Consider the following 22,915-nt stretch of genomic DNA (forward strand, 5'->3'; position numbering starts at 1 on the left):
TTTATTGGGGGAGTTTTGTGCAAAAACTTTTAAATTGTAATCAAAATCATCCATTTTTTTTCTTCTGTGATCCTCTCCGTCTCTTATTTGGTCATGAACTTTTCTCCAATGCACAGATCTTGATTGGTATTTTCATGTTACATTAATTTATGATATAACTTTTGATATCTAGGTCATGTACTCATTAATTCAGGAGCTTATCTTGGTGTATGTTGTAAATGTTGGCCTTGTTCTAATTTCTTCCATACTGCTAATCTAAGTTAACCAACTGTTTTGGGTGTTTTTTTAACCAAATATTGAGTCCTTATCCCAGGACCTGAGGTCTTTGTGTTTATCAAACACAGGCTACTAGATTCATTTGCTTCTGTATGCAGTGTTCCTAATCTGTTCCACTGTTCAATTTCTCTATTATTTAACCAGTTACCAAACTGTTTTGAGGATTACTGCTTTTTAGTAAGGAGAATATGAAGTCTACAATAGGGTTAAAATAGTGTTAAATGGAAACAAAAATATAAAGAAATAATATAAATACAAATAAATAATAAGTAAATCAGGATAAAAGTCTTGTATAATTTAAACTAGCCTTGCAGATTAAAAAGGATTAATATAATATACTCTTAGTCATGGCACCCACAGATTCTGGCTTGTCTATTTAACCAGAGACATTCTTCTACTGAGAGTACAAAGAAATGGGAAAATGTTCTCTGCTTCCCACCTCCCCCAAGTAAAAGAGGAGGTAAAAATGCCAGTTCTACTTACCCACCAGAAAACAAACTTGGAAGCTGGTCAGAATCTATAATGATGTGAGTGTGAAACTTTATTTGTTTTTTAAGATTTTTTCTGAGGAAAACATTTCATTTTAAAGGAACTTTACAATTTGAGCAAATGGACCTGGAATGGACATATCTTATCTCCTACAGACATTTCAGTCATCACTACCTAAGGCTACATTTTAAAAGAGTTCTTTGTAAAAGACATTTCTAGAATGCTCATTTTTCTCCAGAATCAGGTATTTAGTCTCACACAGCCACAAGCAGCAACTTATTGTGCTGCTATATACAATTTCCACTTCATGTCTTCTGCTATAAAAATGGCTTAGCAAAGAATTTGTCTTGATAATTGACAGGTATCAAAGGTGGAAAAGACCAATTCTAGGAACTCTGAACTCTGAAAGCTAAGATCCATATGAAATACCTGTCAAAGCAGAAATACCTAGCCAACTCTGAATAGCAAGAACACTAAGTTTAAGGGCAACACTCAATGAAAAAAATCAATAGACTTGCAATAAGCCTAGCAGTAGACATTCATTAAAAGAAGCTTTCTCATAACTATACCTGGCTATTCCAAAAGTGGCTGAGCACTACATAGAGAAATTTCATTTAAAAAAATTAAACAGATTTGGAATATCATAAGGAATAAGGAAATTCTTATATAATTCCCTCACAATGAAGAACCCAGTATTTTCAGATTCATTTGTGGAAATGTCTGTCCTTTTAAAATCAATTTGAAAACTGCTCATATTAACTTGTTTCAATTGACCTTGTTTCCCACTTCCAGAGGTGAAGGGAATGATCATAAAAGGAACAAGTGGCTAAAAGGTTGACAACAGTTTTTGTTATATTTTTATATTCCTCTGTAGGAATTGTCCCCTTAAACCCAGATGACAGATGGCCAAACCCCTGGTCCAGTGGGACCAAAAAGGCTGATGTCTCCAGCATGATCCCATCAGAAACTGTGGCTTCTCCAGCTAAATCTTTCCCAGTTTCACTAACTAATGTATCAAAAGAGGATGCAGATGATGAATGTGGTATATTCATATTCCCCGAAATATCAACATTTCTGTTGCTCTGATCTTCAGACTGATGCTGAATTTGTTTATCAGTGTATAGACAGAGCCTGGACCAGTCAGCTCCATATGCCAATGACCCATGTGACATATAGGACACAGGAATAAAGGATGCCTCCTTCCTCTCCTCTAAGAAGAAATAAAGCAATAAAAGTCAAGTTTGTTGTTTATGTATTTGTCAAGTTCATCAGTTATCACCAGCTAACAATGATTTCTTCCCATCAGTTCCTCCAAAATGACTAACCAACCAAGAGCACTGAGGAAAAGGAGTCACAAGTACAGGCAGAAGAATGTAGTTAAGAGCTGAGAGGTAAATAGTTAAAAGCTGATGAGAAAAATAATAGAAAAAGGTAAGTAAAAAGTAAGAATGAGACTGCTTTGGAAGGCCAAAGAGAATTAGAAGCCAAATTAAAAAGCCAACAATTTCTTTACCAAGCCTACAAAATTACTTTCTCCCCTACTCAAGCACGCTCAGAATTTTTTTCATTACCATTCTAAAGCCTAAAGGTTGATACTGGTGGTTAGTCTAGATAAAGCATCACTAAAGACAAGGGCTAAAACTATGATAGGTCTTCAGTGGTTAAGGTAAGTTAAGGGAGGAAACAATTACAGTACCCAGAAACAGCAGTTAAAGACAGTGTTCTTCATTTAGGCAAAGAGCTATAAGCAAAGGGGAAATCAGAATTCAACTCTTTACAGCAAATTTGTGGGCTAAGGCTGGTGCAAGGGCCTGCTCTAACCATCAGCCAACCTATAGCAACACTGACAGGAAGACATTTAGTCTGCCACAATTCTCCTTTTGGTCTCGTAGAAATAGAATCCTGACCTGCTGGTATCATCATTGTAACCATCCTCATTTGGAAGGGATAGTTGCCCTGGGATAAGGATGCTCATCTCATGTTCAAGTGGTTCAAAAAAAGGACCTTGGTCTACGGTGGCCTACAGAATACTCCAGGGCTGCTCAGCCCTAGCAACTTCCTAGTTAAGGCTCCTGATCCAACTCACCTAAAGGTTGCTGGCAGTTGAGGATCTTAAAACCATTATGCATGCATGCAGCCAAAAGTAGGTGATGATAGACAGGATGCCACTTTAGTCTCCATACACCTCCATTTATATGAGTATCATCAAATGGCTGTTTCATGTTACGGGTATCCCATAAGAGAATGTGCTCATCATAACTGAAACCAATGAATCACAGCAAAATTGTCAGAGAAAGACAAATCCAAATTACTACCAGTGGCAGTACAAAAGGCACCTAGATGACAAAAAACCCTCCCACCCCCAAAAGATAGGACAAGGCACAGTTCCCATCATCTTTCTCAATCCCATATAGAAAAGGGTCTCTTTTCTAAAACCAAAGCACCTCAAATTTAGTACAATTCTGAGCTAGGGTCTGGCTTCTTTGAAACTAAAGCACCCCAAACTCAAGTGGAGGGAAAGATGAGCTATCTAGACAACTTAAGTGAGGACTTACCTTCCTGTAGCCAGAATATTCTCCTTATGGGGATTGCTCTGAATACTGCACACACCCATTGAATGTCTGCAATAAAAGACAGTCCATGAGTCTAAAGAAAGCAAAAATGAGCAAGCTGTATACAGATAACCAGAAACATATTTTCTGGCATACTCCATCTAAGAAGGTCCAGGAATATAGTAAAGAAAAATGACAGGGAGGGGTGAAGAAGGTCAAATTAATGGATGACCCAGAATGTAAGTTTGATTACGAGGGTTCCAGTTACAAGCCTTTGGCCAGCTGGCACCATGGGAGCTTACCTCTTACTGGTAAACAAAGGTTTATTCAAGTTGCTTCTGGTGTCCCAGCCTTTGAGAAGCCCATCATCTCCACCTGTGTGAAGAGAGAACTGAACCCAATGAATCTACCAACAAAAACACTCATTATGGGCCAAACTTGGAGACCTGTCAGATGGTAGATGAATTAATCCCAAGGAAGAGTTGTGAGTATAACATTCACCTATAGACTTTAAGTACTCTATAGAGCAGTAGGGAAGAGATCACTGTTTTTTTCTTTTTCCTTTATATTCTTCCCATTCCTTTCACTCCCCTTCGCTTTAGGAAGGCAAACTATGACTACAATTTGACTAACCAAGTGCAACCCAAATAATCCAACATTGCATCCATGGTCATGTGATCAAAACTGCCAGTGTGTTTCCCTAAAATGCCTAAGGATTTTATGCCAAAGGAAGTGATGGCCTTTACCAAATTCTGACCTGAATAGACTACATTTGTTTGCCAGTAATCAAAGGCAGCAATCCAGGCTTCAAAGTCATGGGCCTTCCAATCTGATATACGACGTAGTGAAGTTTTTAATTCATCCACAGCAAAGAAGTGGAGGTGTCCCTTGGAATCACTACCAATCATACTTAAGGGTTGATTAGTGGTCCTAGAGAGGCAAAGTCAATAAGGAAAGATTAGTGAAGTCTACTTGCTGATTTGAACCCATCATACCCTTCCCATCTCAATCTTATGATACCATAAGAAGTGTCAGGGGAAAAGTCCTAATCCCAAAACAAAACCATCTTTTAAAATTATTCCATACTAAAGGAAGCTAGGTAGCACAGTGGATAAATCACCAGACCTGAAGTCTGGAGGACCTGGGTTCAAATTTGACCTTAGACACTTCCTAGCTATGTGGCCCAGGGCAGATCACTTAACCCTAATTGCTTAATGCCCCTTGTTGCTCTTCTGACTCAGAATTAATGCTAAGACAGAAGGTAACAGTTAAAAAAAAATTCCTACACACTAACTTTACCTCTCTACAAAGACCAAGCCTCAGTTGGGTGAGGTTGACATCAGTATTTGGGGAAGGCCTCAGTTTCCACTTACAATACAAAAAATAATAAATATCAATGTTTCCAGATAAAAGATCATCATTACTGTCATCTATTTAAGTAATAAGGATATTGAAATTCAAAGTTTGCTTGACCAAAAACAATGGCAAGCACAGTAAAGAAGCTTTGGCATTCAGCTATTTGAGAATAGAAACTGGCCCTCAAAGGAGTGACAATGAATCCCAGCAGTTTACCTTGTACTTTGTCCTGATGACCAGTCTAGAGACAATGCAATACATTGTTTTCCCAGTGTCTTCTTAAGAAGTGACTTTAATTTGTAATGGTTCTTCTACTAGATGGAAAGAAGAATCTATCATCAGGGGGAAGCATGAGCTCAGAATAATCCCACAATCACAAACCACTCTTCCCTCTTAATCTAGGCAAACAAGTTTTCCTATGTTCAAAAAAGCTAAACACTGAGATGATTACCGCCCAATACTGTAAAAAATATTAATTTATCCAAACTGATGAGAATGGTGAGAGAAAATATACAGTTTCAAGTACCTTGGCGCAGTCACAAGAACACTGGATTTGGAGAGACAACCTGGGTTCAAATCCCAGCTCAGTCATTTATTCATTAACTGTATGACCTTGGGGAATCATATATTAACCTTCTCTGAGCCTTGGTTTATCACATGTGAAGTGAGAGGATTGAACCAGATCTCTTTCAGTTGTATATGTATGAATCTCTATGAATAAGGTGCAAATAATAAAAGAATACTTGCTGGTTTGAGTTGACCAGATAGGAGACAAATGGATCAGACTGTCCTAGAAAAACCTAACTGCTTGTTGGATAATATTTATGTTGTGCTTTATAAGGGTTAAAATAGAAGTTTTGACAAAATAAGAGAGCAGCTTTTAATAATTTAAGTTTTAATGAAAATATAGTAGAGTTTTAATGAAAATATAGTAGACTTGTAAATTAATATTATCCCTTTAAGCCAGAGAAAAGAAAACTTCTAGCAGCTTTTAACAATTAACTATTTAGTTTAATTATAATAGAGATAGTAAAAGAATATAGTAAAGGAGGGAAAGATAAAAAAGAGGCAAGAAAAATTACTTATCTTATACCCTATAAATATACATAAAATTCCTAATAACTATTTCTAACTGTCTTATGAGGACAGCTTCTTCTTGCCTGGAAAACACTAGGCCTATCTAACTACACTATCTATAAATGATTCACTAACTACCTAACTCCCTAAAATAATAGACAGCTACCACTCATTCATTCCTTCAATCAGTTTTCTATAGCAGCCCAAACTGTCAGTAGCCAAATGACAGCAAATCCTTGCCTATGAGACAGATCTCCTGCTCTCCAGAGATCCCAGAGGCAAAAAGCCCTTTAAAGAAAAAAAAAAAAAAAAGCCCTTCAAAGGCTAAAGCCAAAAGCCCTCTCAGTAAGTTCAGGCTCGCCTTTATATTCCGGCAATTAAACACCAACCCACACTACCAACAACCAACCCACAATGACCAACTCACAGCCAGTTGCCAACTTCCCCGAAACTGCCAGCCCTGTCAGCAACTGCCTGAACAACTGTCAGCAACTGACTCACGTAACTGTCATCAACTGACACTGGCTCAGCAGAGGACTCCCCAGTTCCTACTTTCTGTCACTGTGGGCTAGTTAAACCCTACACATCTCTATGGTAGGAGGACCTCCAGGTCCTCTGTTAAACTAAAGAAATTAAAGAATTCCTTTTCACAACTTTAAGGTTTGCAAAGTATTTTAAAACATTATTTGCAACAACCCTGTTAATAATATAGTGCTGATACTGAAACCAGCAAGAACAAAAACAAAGAAAATTATAGGCCAATTTCATTAATGAATTTAGACACAAAAATCCTAAATAAAATATTAGCCAGGAGACTACCACCACAATATATCACAAAGAGGGGCAGCTAGGAATCATAGTGGGTAGAGATTCAAACCTGGAGTCAAGACACATCCTAGCTGTTTGACCATAGGCAAGTCACTTAACCAATTGCCCTTACTGTTCTTCTACCCTGGAACTGATTCTTAGACAGAAAATAAGGACTTTAATATATATACATATGCATATATATGTTGTTGCTTCTAGTAGAAGAATAAGTAGTCATTGTTCACTTTAGCCATAGTATTAAGCTCATACAGACTAATAACTGATTCTGTTAACTTTTTTTTTTTTTAAACCCTTACCTTCAACTTGGAATCAATACTGTGTACTGGTTCCAAGGCAGAAGAGTGGTAAGGACTAGGCAATGGGGGTTAAGTGACTTGCCCAGGGTCATACAGATTCTGTTAACTTCTTAAGGGAGATTCTGTGCAATGTTTTATGCTATAAAGGATTAACTGAAATCACCTATTTTTAAAAACTTGAACAACTGAGTATAGCTCTTCAGTGATCTGAGGTAAATTAGTCTGTGACTTTAACCTACACTTAGTATTAGCCTGAATCCTTTCTTACCAGAAAAGGATGAGTTGATGAGGAGAAATAAAAGCTTTCCTACTCAAGAACTTAAAAAAAACAATAAATCACTATATCATTCCTTTAACTGTCCCCCTCCCCAAACATGTGACTGAAGTAATAATTTTATTACCCTTTTACATCTATGTGCTCTGGTTCCTGGAAGCACTGTTATCACTATCTCTTACTTCCTTGGTTTTGCTTGGGTTTGGGGTTATTTTTTTTTTTTTTGCAGGTTCCCTAAAATGCTATTCCTTTTTTAAATTAAGTTTATTTATGTAATTAATTGATTTAGGAGATTTTTCCATGGTTACATGATTCATGTTCTTTCTCTCCCCTTCTCTCACCCCACTCCGGTAACCAATGAGCAATTCCACTGGGTTTTACATGTGTCATTGATCAAGACCTATTTCCATATTATTAATATTTGCAGTAGAGTCTACATCCCTGATCATATCTCCATCAAACCATGTGATCAAGCAGTTGTTTTTCTTCTGTGTTTCTACTCCCACAGTTCTTTCTCTGGATGTCGATAGTGTTCTTTCTCATAAGTCTCCTGGATCATTGCATTGCTGCTAGTACAGAAGTCCATTACATTCGATTGTGCCATAGTATATCTGTCTCTGTCTACAATGTTCTCCTAGTTCTGCTTCTTTCACTCTGCATCAATTCCTGGAGGTCATTCCAGTTCACATGAAATTCCTCCACTTCATTATGCCTTTGAGCACAATAGTATTCCATCACCAGCATATACCACAATTTGTTCAGCCATTCCCCAACTGAAGGGCATCCCCTCATTTTCCAATTTTTTGTCACCACAAAGAGCATGGCTATAAATATTTTTGCACAAGTCTTTTTCCTTTTTAACTCGTTGGGGTATAAACCCAGCAGTGGTGTGGCTGGAGCAAAAGGCAGAGTCTCTTAAAGCCCTTTGGGCATAGTTCTAAATTGCCTTCCAGAATGGTTGAATCAATTCACAACTCCACCAGCACTGCATTAATGTCCCAATTTTGCCACATCCCCTCCAACATTTATTACTTTCCTTTGCTGTAATATTAGATAATCTGCTAGGTGTGAGGTGGTACCTCAGAGTTGTTTTGATTTCTATAAAATGCTATTTCTGAGGAAGAAAAATATCTAAGAGGGCTCTAGCTCTTGTATTTCATGTGTGAGTAGTGTACACACACACACACACACACACACACACACACATACACACACACTCTGAGAGAGTGTCTAATGTGTATATCAGAAATAACATTATAACAAAATACCTTATGACAAAACAGGATTTTTTTTCAGCCATTCCCCAATTGGGCATACCTTTTTTTTCCAGTTTTTTGCCACCACAAAGAGCACAGCTATAAATATTTTTGTACATGTTTTTTTCCCTATGATCTCTTTGGGGAATAAAGCCAGCAATGGTATGTATGGCTGGATCAAAGGTCAGGCAATCTTTTAACGCTCTTTGGGCATAATTCCAAATTGCCATCCAGAATGGTTGGATCAATTCACAACTCCACCAGCAGTGCACAAATTGTGGTATATGATGGTGACGGAATACTATTATGCTCAAAGGAATAATTAACTGGAGGAATTCCATGTGAACTGGAATGGCCTCCAGAAATTGATGCAGAGTGAAAGGAACAAAGCCAGAAGAACATTGTACACAGAGACTGATACACTGCGGTAAAATTGAATGTAATGGACTTCTATACTAGCAGCATAATGGACCCAGGACAATTCTGAGGGATTTATGGAAAAGAACACTACCCATATTCAGAGGAAGAATTACAGGAGTGGAAACACAGAAGAAAAACAACTGCTTGAACACAGGGGTTGATGCAGACATAATTAGGATGTAGACTCTTAATAGTAAGACTACCCTAGAACAGTTATCAATAATATGAAAATAGGTCTTGATTGATGACACATGAAGAAACCAGTGGAAATGTGTGTTGGCTACAGAGGGTAGAGGGGTGGGAGAGAGCAAGAACATGAATCATGCAACGATGGAAAAAATTTTTCTAAAAAATAAAAAAGTCAAAAAAAATTAAAATAAAAAAAACAGGATTTTTTCCCAGGGAGGCTTTAATAAAAGGAAAACTATTAACAAAATTGATTATATCAACAAAAAAGTAACAAAAATTATATTCAATAAATGCAGAAAAAAGCTTTTGACAAAATATCATCCTATCCATTTTGTAGATAAGAAAAAGGCACACAAGAAAGTGTGACGAGTCACATAGCTAATAAGTGTGTGAAAGGCAGGAATCAATAAATCAACAAGCATTTATTAAGCACCTACTAAATGCTGAATAGGCATTATTATACTAAAGTCCTGGAGGTACAAATAAAAAGAAAATGAAATAATCCCTACTTTTCTCAAAGTTTATATTCTATTCAAAGAGACAAAACATATAAACATAAGTACATACAGAATAAATGAAAAATAAAGAGAAGGTAATTATGGAAGGAGAATATTGGAAGTTGGAAAGATTGTTTTCATAAAGGTAGCACTTGAATGGTTTTGGTGAAGGTAGTACTTTGAAAAAAGTAAAGGATTCCATGAGACATGAAGAAGAGAAGTGAAAAGAAAGTACATTCCAGGAATGGCAGAAGGCAAGTATAAATGGAGATAAAATGCCTTGTGTGAGAAAAGAAGAGAGAGAAGGCTAGTCTAGCTCAGTCTCAGGATTGAGGGATGGGAAACAGTGCATTTAATTAAGCAGAAAAGAAAGAACTAAGGTTTTTCTAACTCCAAGTCCAAAGTTCCTTCCTATAAACTAAGGGTTCTTCATCTTTTTATGTCATGGACTTCTCTGGCGGTCTGGGAAATTCTATGAATTCCTTCTCAAAATAAAGTATTATTGCCTACATTTAAAATGAAAGGAAATGATAAATATCATTTATAGATCTGTGCAAATAATGATGTAATTCGTTTTTCCCAAACAAGTTCACAGATTTTTGAAATCTATCCATGTACTCCCTAAGAGTCTGTGGACCCCAGGTTAAGAACCCCTGCACTGAAGGCAGACAGATCACTCAGTAGATAAGAGTACCAGGCCTGGAGTCAGGGAGTCCTGGGTTCAAATATGACCTTCCTAGCTATATGACCCTGGGCAAGTCAATTAACTCTGAGTCAGAAAGTAAGGTTAAAAAAAAAAAAGAACTCCTACACTATACTCATATTGTAAATACTTCAAAACTTCAAGCATCTAACATTCCATTGATGTAGATTGCAACCCCTACATGCTTATGCAGACTGTCTTCATAAATTGTTCTGGCCAAAGAAATTAATAAGCTGATAGCCAACATTCTGGTAATGACCCTCTCTAAACTCAGTTACACTCTTCCTGTGATAACTTAATTCAATCAATAAGCTCTTCTTAAGAGGGTCAGGCAGGTGGCTCAGTACTAGGCCTGCAGTAGAGAGGACCTGGGCTCTGGCTTCCATCCTCATTCCTTTATTGAAACTGTGACTGAACAGTCAGCAATATGCCCTTCCTAGAAGCCACATCCAAAGGCCTTGTCCTCATCTTCCACAACCTTCTCTGCAGCATTTAACAGCATTGACATGCCATTCTTCCATTACTGTACTCTCTGGCTTCCACATTCCCATATTCTAATCCTGGGTCTTACCCAAGGCTCTAGGCCAACATTGGTCAACCTTTAAAGAGTTCAAGTGACCAGAGGGCAAATTGAAATAGTCTGTGAGCCCCTCACATTACCTGAGAGAGCTGAAGGAGAAAGTTATGCTTTGGGCAGCTAGAGAGAGGGGTGGATCATGCAAAAAATGTCCCCTGGAGCTGAAAAAAAGGGCTCCCCAAGGGCTGCCTCTCTGCACAAGAGTGCCACATATCTTCACCAATGTGGCTCTAGGCCCTCTTTTTTTCTTTCTCTATCTCCTTCATTGTAATATCATCAGGTCTCATCTCAAACTCAACCGTTTCTACATCTCCTCTACAAAATCCTTGCCCCCTTCCTTTAAATTTCTTGTTTCTTCAAGGGCATGACCATCCTTCCAGACATTCAGGCTTGCAATCTTGGTCAGGTGGTCAACAAGCATTTAATCAGCACCCACGATATGCCAGATACTTTGCTAAGCACTGAGAGTACAAAGAAGAGTAGAGACAGACCTTGCTCTCAAGGAGCCCACTATCTAATGGGGGGACCATGAGCAAACAGCTATGTAGAAACAAGATACCAACAGGATAAATTTGGAGGTGATCTCAGAGGGAAGATACCAGCATTAAGGGGGAATCAGTAAAATTGCCCTTTATTCTTTCTCCCACACCCACAATTCAACAAGCCACAAATAGCAAACACCTTACTCTACATATCCAATAAGTTGCCAAATCTTGTCAAGTCTATCTCACCACTCAATTATTCTCTTCTTTTTCAGCTCATACAGATAATTTATTTTTCACCTCTTCCCCAGAAATATACCTCAACTTCAGCTTCCAGTATCTCTCCTCTCCACTCTGTCCTCCACATGGCTGTCAAAATAATCATCCTAAAGCAAAGACCATATCATGCCACTGCTCATAACATTTCAGAGGGCAGCTAAGTGGCTCAGTGGATATAATGCCAAGACTAGACTTGGAAGGACCTGGGTTCAAATATGACCTCAAACACTTCCTATGTGACCCTAGGCAAGTCATTTAACCCCAATGACCTAGACCTTACTGCTTTTCTGCCTTGGATCTTGTATCCATGTATCCATATCCATTCTTTTTTTTTTTTTTTAAATCCTTACCTTCTGTCTTAGAATCAATACTATGCCCCAAAGAGATAATAAGGGAAAAGACTTGTACAAAAATATTTATAGCCACATTCTTTGTGGTGGCAAAAAACTGGAAAATGAGGGGATGCCCTTCAATTGGGGAATGGCTGAACAAATTGTGGTATCTGATGGTGATGGAATACTATTGTGCTCAAAGGAATAGTGAACTGGAGGAATTCCATGTGAACTGGAATGACCTCCAGGAAGTGATGCAGAGTGAAAGGAGCAGAACCAGGAGAACATTATACACAGAGATGGATACACTGTGGCACAATCAAATGTAATAGACTTTTCTACTAGCAGCAATACAATGATCTAAGACATTTCTGAAGGACTTATGAGAAAGAACACTATCCACAACCAGATAAAGAACTGTGGGAGTAGAAACACAGAAGAAAAACAATTGCTTGAACACATGGTTCGATGGGGATATGGTTGGGGATGTAGACTCTACTATCAACCTAATGCAAATATTAATCATATGGAAGTAGGTCTTGATTAATGACACATGTAAAACCTAGAGGAATTGCTCATTGGCTATGGGAGGAGGGTGGGAGGAAGGGAGAGATAAAATATGAATCATGTAACCATGGGAAAATATTCTAAATTAATTAATTAAAATGTTTAAAGTCACACACAAAAAAAGAGAATCAATACTGTGTATTGGTTCTAAAGCAGAAGAGTGGTAAGGGTTAGGCAATGGGGGTTAAGTGACTTGCCCAGGGTCATACAGCTAGGAAGTGTCTGAGGCAAGATTTAAACCCAAGACCTCCCATCTCTGGGCCTGGCTCTCAATCCACTGAGCCACCTAGTTGCCCCTCCTTGTAGCCATTCTAAGACAAAAAGTAAGGGTTAAAAAAAAATATAACACTTCAGAGGCTCCCCATTATCTCCAGAATGAAGTACAAATTCCTCAGTTTTGCATTTCAAGTCCTTCATAGGGGGAAGCTGGGTAGCTCAGTGGATTGAGAGTCAGGCCTAGAGATGGGAGGTCCTAGGTTCAAATCCGCCCTCAGACATGTCCCAGCTGTGTGACCCTGGGCAAGTCACTTGACCCCCATTGCCCACCCTTACCACTCTTCCACCAAGGAGCCAATGCACAGAAGTTAAGGGTTAAAATAAAATAAAATAAAATAAAATAAAATAAAATAAAATAAATTATAAAATAAAATAAAATAAAATAAAGTCCTTCATAATCTTTCTTCCATTTGCCTTTCCATGCCCTGTTGAATGTGCTCAATTCCTCCTCTTCCAATTCTTCAAGTTCTACTCCAACCAACCTATTGGATTGTCTCCAAATTTGGCATTCCATCTCTGTGTCAGGGCTTTGCACAGGTGGACATCTCCTACGGCAGGATGTATACCCTCTTAATCTCCACTTCTATGACCCCATAGTTTCCTTCAAGGTTTAGCTTATGTGCCAATTCCTACTAGTGGTCTTTCTGGGTCCTTTTAATTGTTAGTGCTTCCCACCCCCCCACCCCCCACACCTTCTAGTCTCAAAATGATCACATATGTTAGGGATTCTTAACCTTTGTGTCATAAAACCCTTTGGCAGTCTAGTGAAGACTTTCTCAGAATAACATTTTTAAATGCATGAAACACAAGGATCACAAACACAAAGGAAACCAATTATATTAAAATACAGTTATCAGATATTTTTTAAAAACAAGTTCACAAACCCCCAGGTCAAGAACCCCTAATGTATGAACATATTTGTTTCCCTATTATTTCTACCCAGTAGAATGTAAGCTCTTTGAAGACAGAGGCTGTTTTGTTTGTTTTATCTTTGTATCTTCAGTATCAAAATATAGGGCTTTCTACACAGTAGAAACTTTTCAAATTGCTTGTTGGTTTCAGTTTCCTGGGTTTCTATTCTTAGAACCTCTCTTTATTCCTCCTTTTCAAAGAGAAAATCATAGTATTTAGAGTTGGTGGAGATCATAAAGTATAAATCTCTCAATCTGATATTTCTTCTCTTTTCTCTATATCTCCTCTCTTTAAGGATTCCATATACTCATGGTGCTTCAACTATCAAGTCTATGAGGATGAATCCAAAATATGAATATATAGCCCTTTCACTTCTCTCTGGCTGTATATCTATTTACTCAACTTCAGCACTCCATAGTTTGACTTCTTAAGCACAGCAAGCTATTTTCCTTAATAAAATTCAAAGCCATTTGAAACTGATTGAATTTGGAGGAGTATTTTTGTCATTATGTGTTTTGGGATGAGTAAAAAGAATGCCTGATTTAGATAGAGAAAGTACCTCAATTGGAATCCCAGCTCTGATATTTATTCCAAATCACTTAATTTCAACTGTAAACTAGGTGATTTTTTAAAAAAAACTCTTACCTTTCATCTTAGAATCAATACTGTATAAGGACAGCTGGGTAGCTCAGTGGTTTGAGAGTCAGGCCTAGAGATGGGAGGTCTTAGGTTCAAATTCGGCCTTAGACACTTCCCAGCTATGTGGCCCTGGGCAAGTCACTTGACCCCCACTGCCTACCCTTACCACTCTTCTGCCTTGGAGCCAAAACACAGTATTGATTCTAAGACAGAAGGTAAGGGTTTAAAAAAAAAAAAAGAATCAATACTGTATATTGGTAAAGGCAGAAGAGAAATAAGGGCTAAGCAATGGGAGTTAAGTGACTTGCCCAGGATCACACAGCTAGGAAGTGTTTGAGGCCACATTTGAACCCAGGACCTCCAATCTCAAAGCCTGGTTCTCAATCCACTGAGCCACCAAAATGCCCCATCTAGATGAAATTTTTAGGCCCCTTCCAGTTATAAATATATTCTGTTGATACTATTTTCTCAATCAAAAGATACAAATGTTTAACTGTTATCATGGATAGAGAGAAAGATTCTGAAATTCTTATTAAAAATGGGTCCTCACACTTGAAAAGCTGGGGAATTTTTAGATACCCCTTCCCTTTTTCTTTTATTTAAATTTTAAACATAGTTCACATCTTATTTTCTCAAAATATTTAAGTGTACTTGCCCTTAGTCTTTTCAAAAATACAGCACATAGGCTTAGTTTTCCCAGAAACTGACCTCTAATTCCACCACTTTAAGCAGCTCTATGCATCCTGTAGCATCTGCCAATCCCAGGATAACATGGCCATCAACTAGAACTGGGGACCTTGGGAAAGAGAAAATACCAACCTTAATTCACAAATAAAAAGGATGAAGCAAGTATATACATGAAGGGTAGGGCAGAAAATGATGCAGAGCATCCCATGCAACAGCAATAAAATGCAAGCCCAAAGTTATGCAAAGAAATGGTATATATTTCTCTTAAGAAGCAAAGGAAAAAATAGTCCTTTGTAAAGGAGCCAAAAACCTTGAGAATAAAACATATCTTAGGTGCCACCTAGTGGACACAGTTGAAATACACAGGATAGAGAAAAGCAAAGCCCTAGAGCAGTGATGGCAAACCTTTTGGAGACCAAATGCCCAAACTGCAACCCTCCCACCACATATGAACCCCTCCCACCCCCTGCCTTACCCTAGTCAGGAGAGGGAGGAAGTGCTCCCATTGGGCTGCTGGGCAGAGGGACAGGTCATGTGAGAAATAGCCTCTGGCACTTGTGGAGATGGGGAACAAAGCAGACCATTCCCAAACACAGGTTTGCCAACATGGCCCTAGAGCAGGGGTCGGCAATGCATGGCTCTTGAGCCATATCTGGCTCTTTCTGCAGGAGCCATAAAGTCAATTTTTTTTCAGGCGCTGTTACAGGAGTGCACAGTTACAGGAGCATGCACTGTGAGCACTGTACGGCTCTCACGAAATTACATTTTAAAAAATGTGGCATTTATGGCTCTCACGGCCAAAAAGGTTGCCGACTCCTGCTCTAGGGTATCCCTCCATACCTGCTATGCCTCTAAATGCTGACAGGAAATTTATCTTTACCCTTTCCTTGCCTTGAGGAACTGGAATTGTGTCAGTTAGCAAGTCAACAAGTATTTATTAACCACTTATAATGTGCCCGTCACTGTACGAAAAAGGTAAAAACAGTACTAGACCTTAAGATTGTAAGGGGGGGAGACAACATGAACAACCACATATATACAAAATTTACACATATGTATAGAGTAAACTGGAGGTAATCTTAGAGAAAAGGCACTTGCATTTAAGAAGCATCAGGAAAAGCTTTTCATAAAAGATATGATTTCAGCTAAGATTTAAAGGAAGCCTGAGGATGCAGGAGGTTGAGATGAAGAAGGAGAGCATTCTAGGAACCAGCAGCCAGCGAAAATTTGGAAGATAGAGTCTTATTTGTGAGCAGTAAGGAGGCCAATGTCACTGGATCAATAAATATGTGTAGGGGGAATAGGAGTAAGAAGACTGGAAATTTAGGGAGGGCCATGAAGGGTTTTAAAAGCCAAAAAATTTTTATTCTTGCTCCTAAAGGAACAGTCATAGGAGTTCAATTGAATTAGAAAGCTATAGGGAGTAGAAGGTGACATAGTCAGATCTGTGATTTGGGAAGATCACTTTGGTAGCTGAGGAAACAACTGCCAGGAGTGGGGAGACCCAGAGGCAGTTAGACCAACCAAAAGGATACTTTGATAATCTAAGCATGATGGAAAGAGGGCTTGCACCATGCAGTCAGTCAACTAACATTTATCAAATGCCTATTCTGTGCCAAGCACTATGCTAAGTCACTGAGATACAAAGAAGAGCAAAAAGTAATCCCTGCTCACAAGAAGCTCATATTTCTAATTTGGAGAGATAATATGCAAATGATTATATACAAATAAGATACAGACAGGATTAAAGTGGAGATAATCAATAGAAGGAAACCAGTAGCCTTAAGGGAGATTGGGAAAGACTTCTTGCAGAACATGGGACTTTGCTGAGACCTGAGAGAGGCCAGGGAAGAGAGGAGGCAGAGATGAGAAAGGAGAGCATGACGCCAGGCATGGGAAAAAGTCAGTTAAAATGGTGGTGAAAGGTATAAGAAGACGGCAACCAGAGCAGGGGTCGGCAACCTTTTTGGCCGTGAGAGCCATAAATGCCACATTTTTTAAAATGTAATTTCGTGAGAGCCGTACAGTGCTCACAGGGTGCGCTCCTGTAACAGCGCCTGAAAAAAAATTGACTTTATGGCTCCTGCAGAAAGAGCCATATCTGGCCCTCAAAAGAGCCAGATATGGCTCAAGAGCCATGCGTTGCCTACCCCTGCACCAGAGTAACGGCAATGTTAGAGGAGGAAAGAGGACATGTGAGAGATGTTACAAAGTCAATATTGATAAGACTTCAAAACACTGGATGAACTGGGGTGAGATGAAGCAAGGCGTCAAAGGTGATATCTAGACAAAGCCTGAGTGACTGGGAGGATAATGGTGCCCTCAATTGTAACAGTGAAGTTAGGAAAGGGGAAGGGTTTTGGAAGAAAAATAATTTCTGTTTTGGACTAGAAGGCAGGAAAGAAGTTAGGGTTGTTTGGCTCCTGGTTCCCCAAAAGAATTCTGGGCACCTTCAAATTGTACATACCATTTCATATCCAGAATAGCAGCACCATCTTTCCTCTGGACTTCAGTAACAGGGGTATCAGTGGAATCCTTATTGAAACTATACAGGTAAAGACGACCCATACGGACCTGAGGTTCCATAACTTCATCTGTGTTCACTACTCCAGTCTATAAGAAACACAAGAGAGAATTCTCTTATTTATCATTAATAGATGTGACACATCCAAAACTGGAAAAAGAGGTCAAAAAACAAAGAAAGAAAATTTTCCAGGATCAAAGCAAAAGTTGGGAAGAAACAGAAAAGAAGGAAAAGAAGCCAATATTCCGTCCCTTAACAACTACCATGCAAACTATATTTCAAGGTAAGGAGTTTTGTTTCTTACACAGGCATTTAGGTACATAAGAACTTCCTTACTGTTAGACCTATGGCCTAGCTAACCTAGAATTCTGTCTGGCTAATGAATTCTACAAGTATATGATTATTCTTTTTTACTAAAATCTCAAAAAGTTAGGCTTGTATCCTCTGAAAAAAAGACTAGTTTCCCTTCAAATTAAACTGCCTTTTATGGACTTAATCAGACCATTTTATGCTCTTTTGAAATTCATAATTTTTTAAAACTTTGCTATGCTACTTTGAATTTTCAAGCTATGTCCCTGAGTTCTTAGTGCAGATGGCACAGTGGACCGGTCTATCCTCAAACTGCTGTCCATCCCACTTCAATCATATCAGCCATCCTGTTCTGGGCTTAAATTTCTTTACTCACAGAAACTATTATAAAGAATAAACCCTTTGGGCTGTTACGCGGTCATCAGGAATCAGTCCTTGACTTCCCAGGAGGTGGGAGCCTTAAGGGGTCACTTAAGAGCACAAAAGCATGGGAGGGCTGTAGAAGAAGACCACCTCTCTAGAACTGAGATCCATCGGACACCCTACCTTTCCCTGCTGCTCCTCCTGCTTATCAGCCTTGGGCTTTTCCTCTTGGAAGGTGGTTTCGGGCTTCTGGACCTTGGGCTCCAACGTCTGCAGCTGGTAAGTGCCACAGGCCAGCAGGTTCCTCCAGCCCTCCAGCGGGCACCACTCCACAGTGTCTGCGCTGTATTCGGTGTCGATCACCTGAACGGTCTCGATCGATGACAACGGACTGCGGCGCTGAAGGTGCAAGTGGTAGGTCATGGTGAAGGATCTGAGGACCAGAAAGGAAAGCAAGTCAGATTGGAGGGCCCTAGGGAAGGACGGACTTAGGAGAGGAGGGACTAGAGCACGAACGGGCGGGGCTAGACCCAGAAAGGCGGGTTAGAGCGGGGAGGAGCCAATACCCGGAGAGGGCGGGGCCAGAAGACGCAGAAGTAGGAACCAGAAGGGAGGGGCTTGGCGTTGGACCCCACGTTCCAGTACTGTTCCTTGATCCAGAAAAGCTGAGTTGTTGGAGGCCCCTGTAGAATGCCGAAAGGCCTTAGTTCGCAGGGACCCAGTCCTTCGTACGACCCCAGGCCTACGAATGTAGCCCTCGCAAGTCTCCACGCGGAGTAGCTGACTTCTTCCGCGACTGCTTCCGGGTCACAAGACGCCGGACTTCCTTGATCGAAGGAGTTCCCATCTGTCTGCCTGCAAGTCCCAGACCCTTGGGCTAATAATACACCCAGGTTCAAACCTGGCGGGTCCACCTGTGCGCTTTGGGCGATACCTGTGTGCGTGCATGCTCGGTGCTGGCTCGTTGGTGGGAGTGTTCCTTAGGGGTGGGGGCGGCAGAAGGGCAAACTGTTTCCTGGGAACTTACGTTAAACGAGTGGTAAGAGCTAAGTTTTTCTAAGAAACCCGGGGAGGGTATTAGAAGGGTATAGGGGCAGGAATCCAGGAGGCCGAAGTAGAGGTGGAAATGGACCCCTTTCCCTTGAGGGATCGTCCTTGTGGCTGGAGAAGAGATCCAGAGGGCCATGCTTTCTTTGCTAGAACCCAGGGCTGACGACTGCCAGCAGGCAGACCCTCTTCCTGAAGTATGGAGTTGGAAGACAGGGTACCTGATGGGTAATGTGGCCTCTGTGATTAATAATGATCAAATAACCAACATCCATATAGTACTTTAAGGTCTGCCCTGAGCTGCCTCTAAATTAACCTTGAAAGCATCCCAGAAGACAGGAGGAACCCTGAGAGAGGGGGACTGGGACACTGGAGATCCTTGTGATTACATGAGATGTAACCATAACATGTTTTGGAATCATGCCTTTAGGTTTCTATTTCTTAATTTCCATTGGGCCCAGCCATCAGTAGACAAAATTCATTGGAGTCATTCCAGCCACAGGACCTAGAGACAGATATGGATCCAGTTTCACATCAATTCTCAAAGCATTCTTTTGTCCAGAGTGACCATGCTTTCCATTCACCATCAGTAGCTCATCTTTTAATATAAATAATAAATATATAATAAAAATTAATACAAAAGATAATGTTTCACCAGGGTTAGAGTAACATCCTAAAATCGCCCAGACTCGTCCTGTTCACTAAACAAGATAAGAATGCCAAGGGAGATGCACTTGTATCAAGGTATTAAAATAAGAAGGAAAAGATTATAAAGACCTTGAGATTTTAACTTTAGTTAAAGCCTCTGTTAGTCCAGGATAGTATTGAGAGTAGTTTTACAGAGCCCCAAATTCAGACAGGAAGTCACAGGAGACACCGTGGGAGTATATAGCTTCCCTTCCACATGAAGAACCATAATTACTTGCCTCTTGCCAAACCAGTTTGTCCTCTCCTCCTAATCCTGCATATTAACTCTTTTCAACAAGTGGGCCTCAGTGACTAGACAGCTACTTATAAGTTGGTTCATCTCCATTCCTACCTCATGTCCCCTTCCATCAAGGCCAATGCTAGTCCTTGGCTGATTCATCTAGTCATTCCTATCAAACAGCAGCAACCATTCTGATCACCTGCATAACCATGAAGCTTGAATCTGATTGGACACAACAGCTTCCTGGGCAGCTCCACAAATCACTAAACATTGAACATCAAGAGGAGCTGCCTGACCTATAAATTGGCTGAGCTCTCCTCCCCCACAAACTGGGGAAGAGGGATTCAGCACTGCAAGGAAAGGAAAGCCTTATGAGATCCCCAGCAATGGAGTTTCATTATGGATGGTTCAGTTGCAGCATGTGTCCAAATTGAGGCCATTAAAATTAGACTTTTAGAAGGAAAAGACTAGGAAAACCTTTGCACATTCTACATTTTGTTGATCTGAAAATACTATTCTGGTTAACACTTTCTGTAAAGCTAAAAAGATCAAAGTCTAACTTTATAAAAGAGAAGATAGTATGGATAACATATTAAACAGAAAACAAGTATAATTCTCAACTTGCCTTTCTTTCCAGGATTTCATATTTCATTTCAGTTGATCATCCTTACAAGTGAGGGGAAAAGTAGTTTTCCCCACTGAATACATGGGAAAAATATGCCCAACCTGACAAAAGGAAGTAGATTTTAAAATTTTTTCCTTGCTTCCCAGCCCAGTGCTCTTTTCCAGAGAACATATGAGGGAAATAGCAGTAGTGTTTTAGGTTGGGGTAGGGAAGATGGTATCAGTAATTCAGAAAAGTTGACTCATGTAAACCCTGGAGAGCCCACCGTTGTCACCGATATGTAACTCACTATGCACCAATGGCTTCCTGTTTTTATGCCAGAATATTTATATAGGGGAAAAAACTGTCCTTTCTGTTGTCTTCCAGTAACTGTAACATCTTGCTGCTTAACAAGTATGCCCATTTTCTTTACGTTAGAAATTTTATATATTATGTATGTACATCTATAATATATACATATATTTATCTCATATATGTACATCATGTATTCCTTCCAGATTTGTACAAAAGCAGAGGGTTAGAACAGAGAATAAGCAGAAAAAACTGGATGTATGGAAGGGTTACAAATACCAGAGACATTAATGAATGTGTTTATGATCTCTTATGGCTACCTGTAGAATGAAGCTGTTAATTTGATTCCTAGATGAAATACAGAACTTGGGAAATTATCTGCAGAAATAATGCACCCACAAGTTTTCTTTCAGCCACCAAGATCCGTTAAGTAATGGGTAACAATGTTGAGCTTGATGGTTTTTCCTCTTGCTGAATACTCTCCCAAGTAGTCACACACTTGGCTAGACCAGTCTGAGCTCTGTTAGTGGGTAAAGACAAATCCTTTTTTGAGTACAGAACCCACCCACACCTTGACTCTGCTATTATAGATCACCAATGCACACCCTAAGACAAGTAACTCCCCTTCCTAGAACACAATGATCTCATCATCACCTCAACATAGGCTTCTTCCCTGCCTGACCCCAACCCTACCTCAACTGCCTCAAGTAAAGAATTTCAACTTCAACTCCAGAATACCTACTTTTCACAATTCACCTTCACTGTTGTATAGCTAACAGGAAATGCAGGGGGCAGAGAGGTGGTGCAGTGAATAGAATGCCAGACATTTTCAAATATGGCCTTAGATACTAGTCATGTGATACTGGCAAGTCATTTACCCTGTTTGCCTCAATTTCCTCATCTATAAAACAAGTTGGAGAAGGATATGGTAAACTACTCCAGTATCTCTGCCAAGAAAACCCCAAATGGAGTCACAAAGAGTCAGATATTGAGCAAAAGAAAATGTAGAAAAGTTTTTCACTGAAAAGACTGACACAAAAGTGCAATTCTGTAACATTGCCACAATAGTATGAAAAAGTATTTATAGGGAGCAAAATTCAACTGAATAAAAGATATAAAGAGGACCTTAGAGATCTAATCTAGTCCATTTTAACTGATAAGGAAACTATGGTCACAAATGGTCTAGGAGGGAGGGACTCAAAACCTAAGTCTTCTGATCTCAAGTCCATTATACCAAAATTACTTCTAATACAATTAAAAAAAAAATTAAGCCCTTACTTTCTGTCCTAACAAGACAGAAGGGCAAAGGCTAGGCAAATGTGTGACTTATCCAGGGTCATATAGCTAAGAAGTATCTTGAGGCCAGATTTGAATCCAGGTCCTCCTATCTCCAGGCCTGGCACTCTATCCACTGTGCCACCTAGCTGCCCCTTTTAAATACATTTTAAAAGACAACTTCCCTCTTCTTTACTACTGTCTTATGTTTCAGGTCACTCCATCACGGCTTTGCTAATTCTATGTGACATTAAAAACTAGGTCCTAGATGCTAAGCAAGCCTCTCATGCTAAAGCTGGAGTCTCAAACTAGAGTCAAACTAACAAAGAGATTGAGAGGAACACCTAGCCCACTGCCACAGATTCTAACATCTAGGAACTCAAGAGCTGATTGAGCCTTTTACAAATAGGAAAAGGGACATTTGTGAACAAGATGACATCTAAGAAGTTAGGGAGCAGTCTAATTACCAATGAGAAATGAAGGTATGAGAAGACTGTGGAAAGCATACAAAACACTGGTCACTAACCAGTGACTAGTCATTTATTTCAACTCCCTGTGGAATTGTATGTCGGCTAAGGTGGCTGAGGGG

The 22,915-nt window shown here is 39.6% G+C and overlaps 1 protein-coding gene across 2 annotated transcripts; it reads right to left on the reverse strand.

Annotated features, from left to right (window-relative positions):
• Positions 1 to 596: 596 nt before the first annotated feature.
• On the reverse strand, positions 597 to 18,618 carry DPH7 (diphthamide biosynthesis 7). 2 transcript variants are annotated; one of them, XM_044661201.1, is made up of 10 exons: positions 18,429 to 18,618; positions 18,197 to 18,204; positions 17,432 to 17,558; positions 14,986 to 15,073; positions 4,890 to 4,984; positions 4,075 to 4,247; positions 3,620 to 3,692; positions 3,321 to 3,386; positions 2,852 to 3,024; positions 597 to 1,975 (listed from the first exon to the last, which is right to left on the reverse strand). In XM_044661201.1, the coding sequence occupies exons 1-10, from the start codon at positions 18,581 to 18,583 to the stop codon at positions 1,521 to 1,523; spliced, it is 1,413 nt and encodes a 470-aa protein (XP_044517136.1). In that variant the 5' UTR covers positions 18,584 to 18,618; the 3' UTR covers positions 597 to 1,520. The 2 variants fall into 2 exon arrangements, with proteins under 2 accessions (XP_044517136.1, XP_044517135.1); XM_044661200.1 differs by lacking the exon at positions 18,197 to 18,204 and having other exon boundaries at positions 17,432 to 17,577; positions 18,344 to 18,618.
• Positions 18,619 to 22,915: the final 4,297 nt, after the last annotated feature.

The sequence above is a fragment of the Gracilinanus agilis genome, chromosome 2 (assembly GCF_016433145.1).
Source record: "Gracilinanus agilis isolate LMUSP501 chromosome 2, AgileGrace, whole genome shotgun sequence".
Lineage (NCBI taxonomy): Eukaryota > Metazoa > Chordata > Mammalia > Didelphimorphia > Didelphidae > Gracilinanus > Gracilinanus agilis.

Coding starts and splice junctions, on each gene's coding strand:
- DPH7 (XM_044661200.1), bottom strand. CDS start 18,583: ATGACCTACCACTTGCACCTTCAGCGCCGCAGTCCGTTGTCATCGATC. Junction 4,985..14,985: donor TTAAAGTGGTGGAATTAGAG/GTCAGTTTCTGG, acceptor TCCATCTAGTAG/AAGAACCATTACAAATTAAA. Junction 3,025..3,320: donor AATATTCTGGCTACAGGAAG/GTAAGTCCTCAC, acceptor CATTGGTTTCAG/TTATGATGAGCACATTCTCT.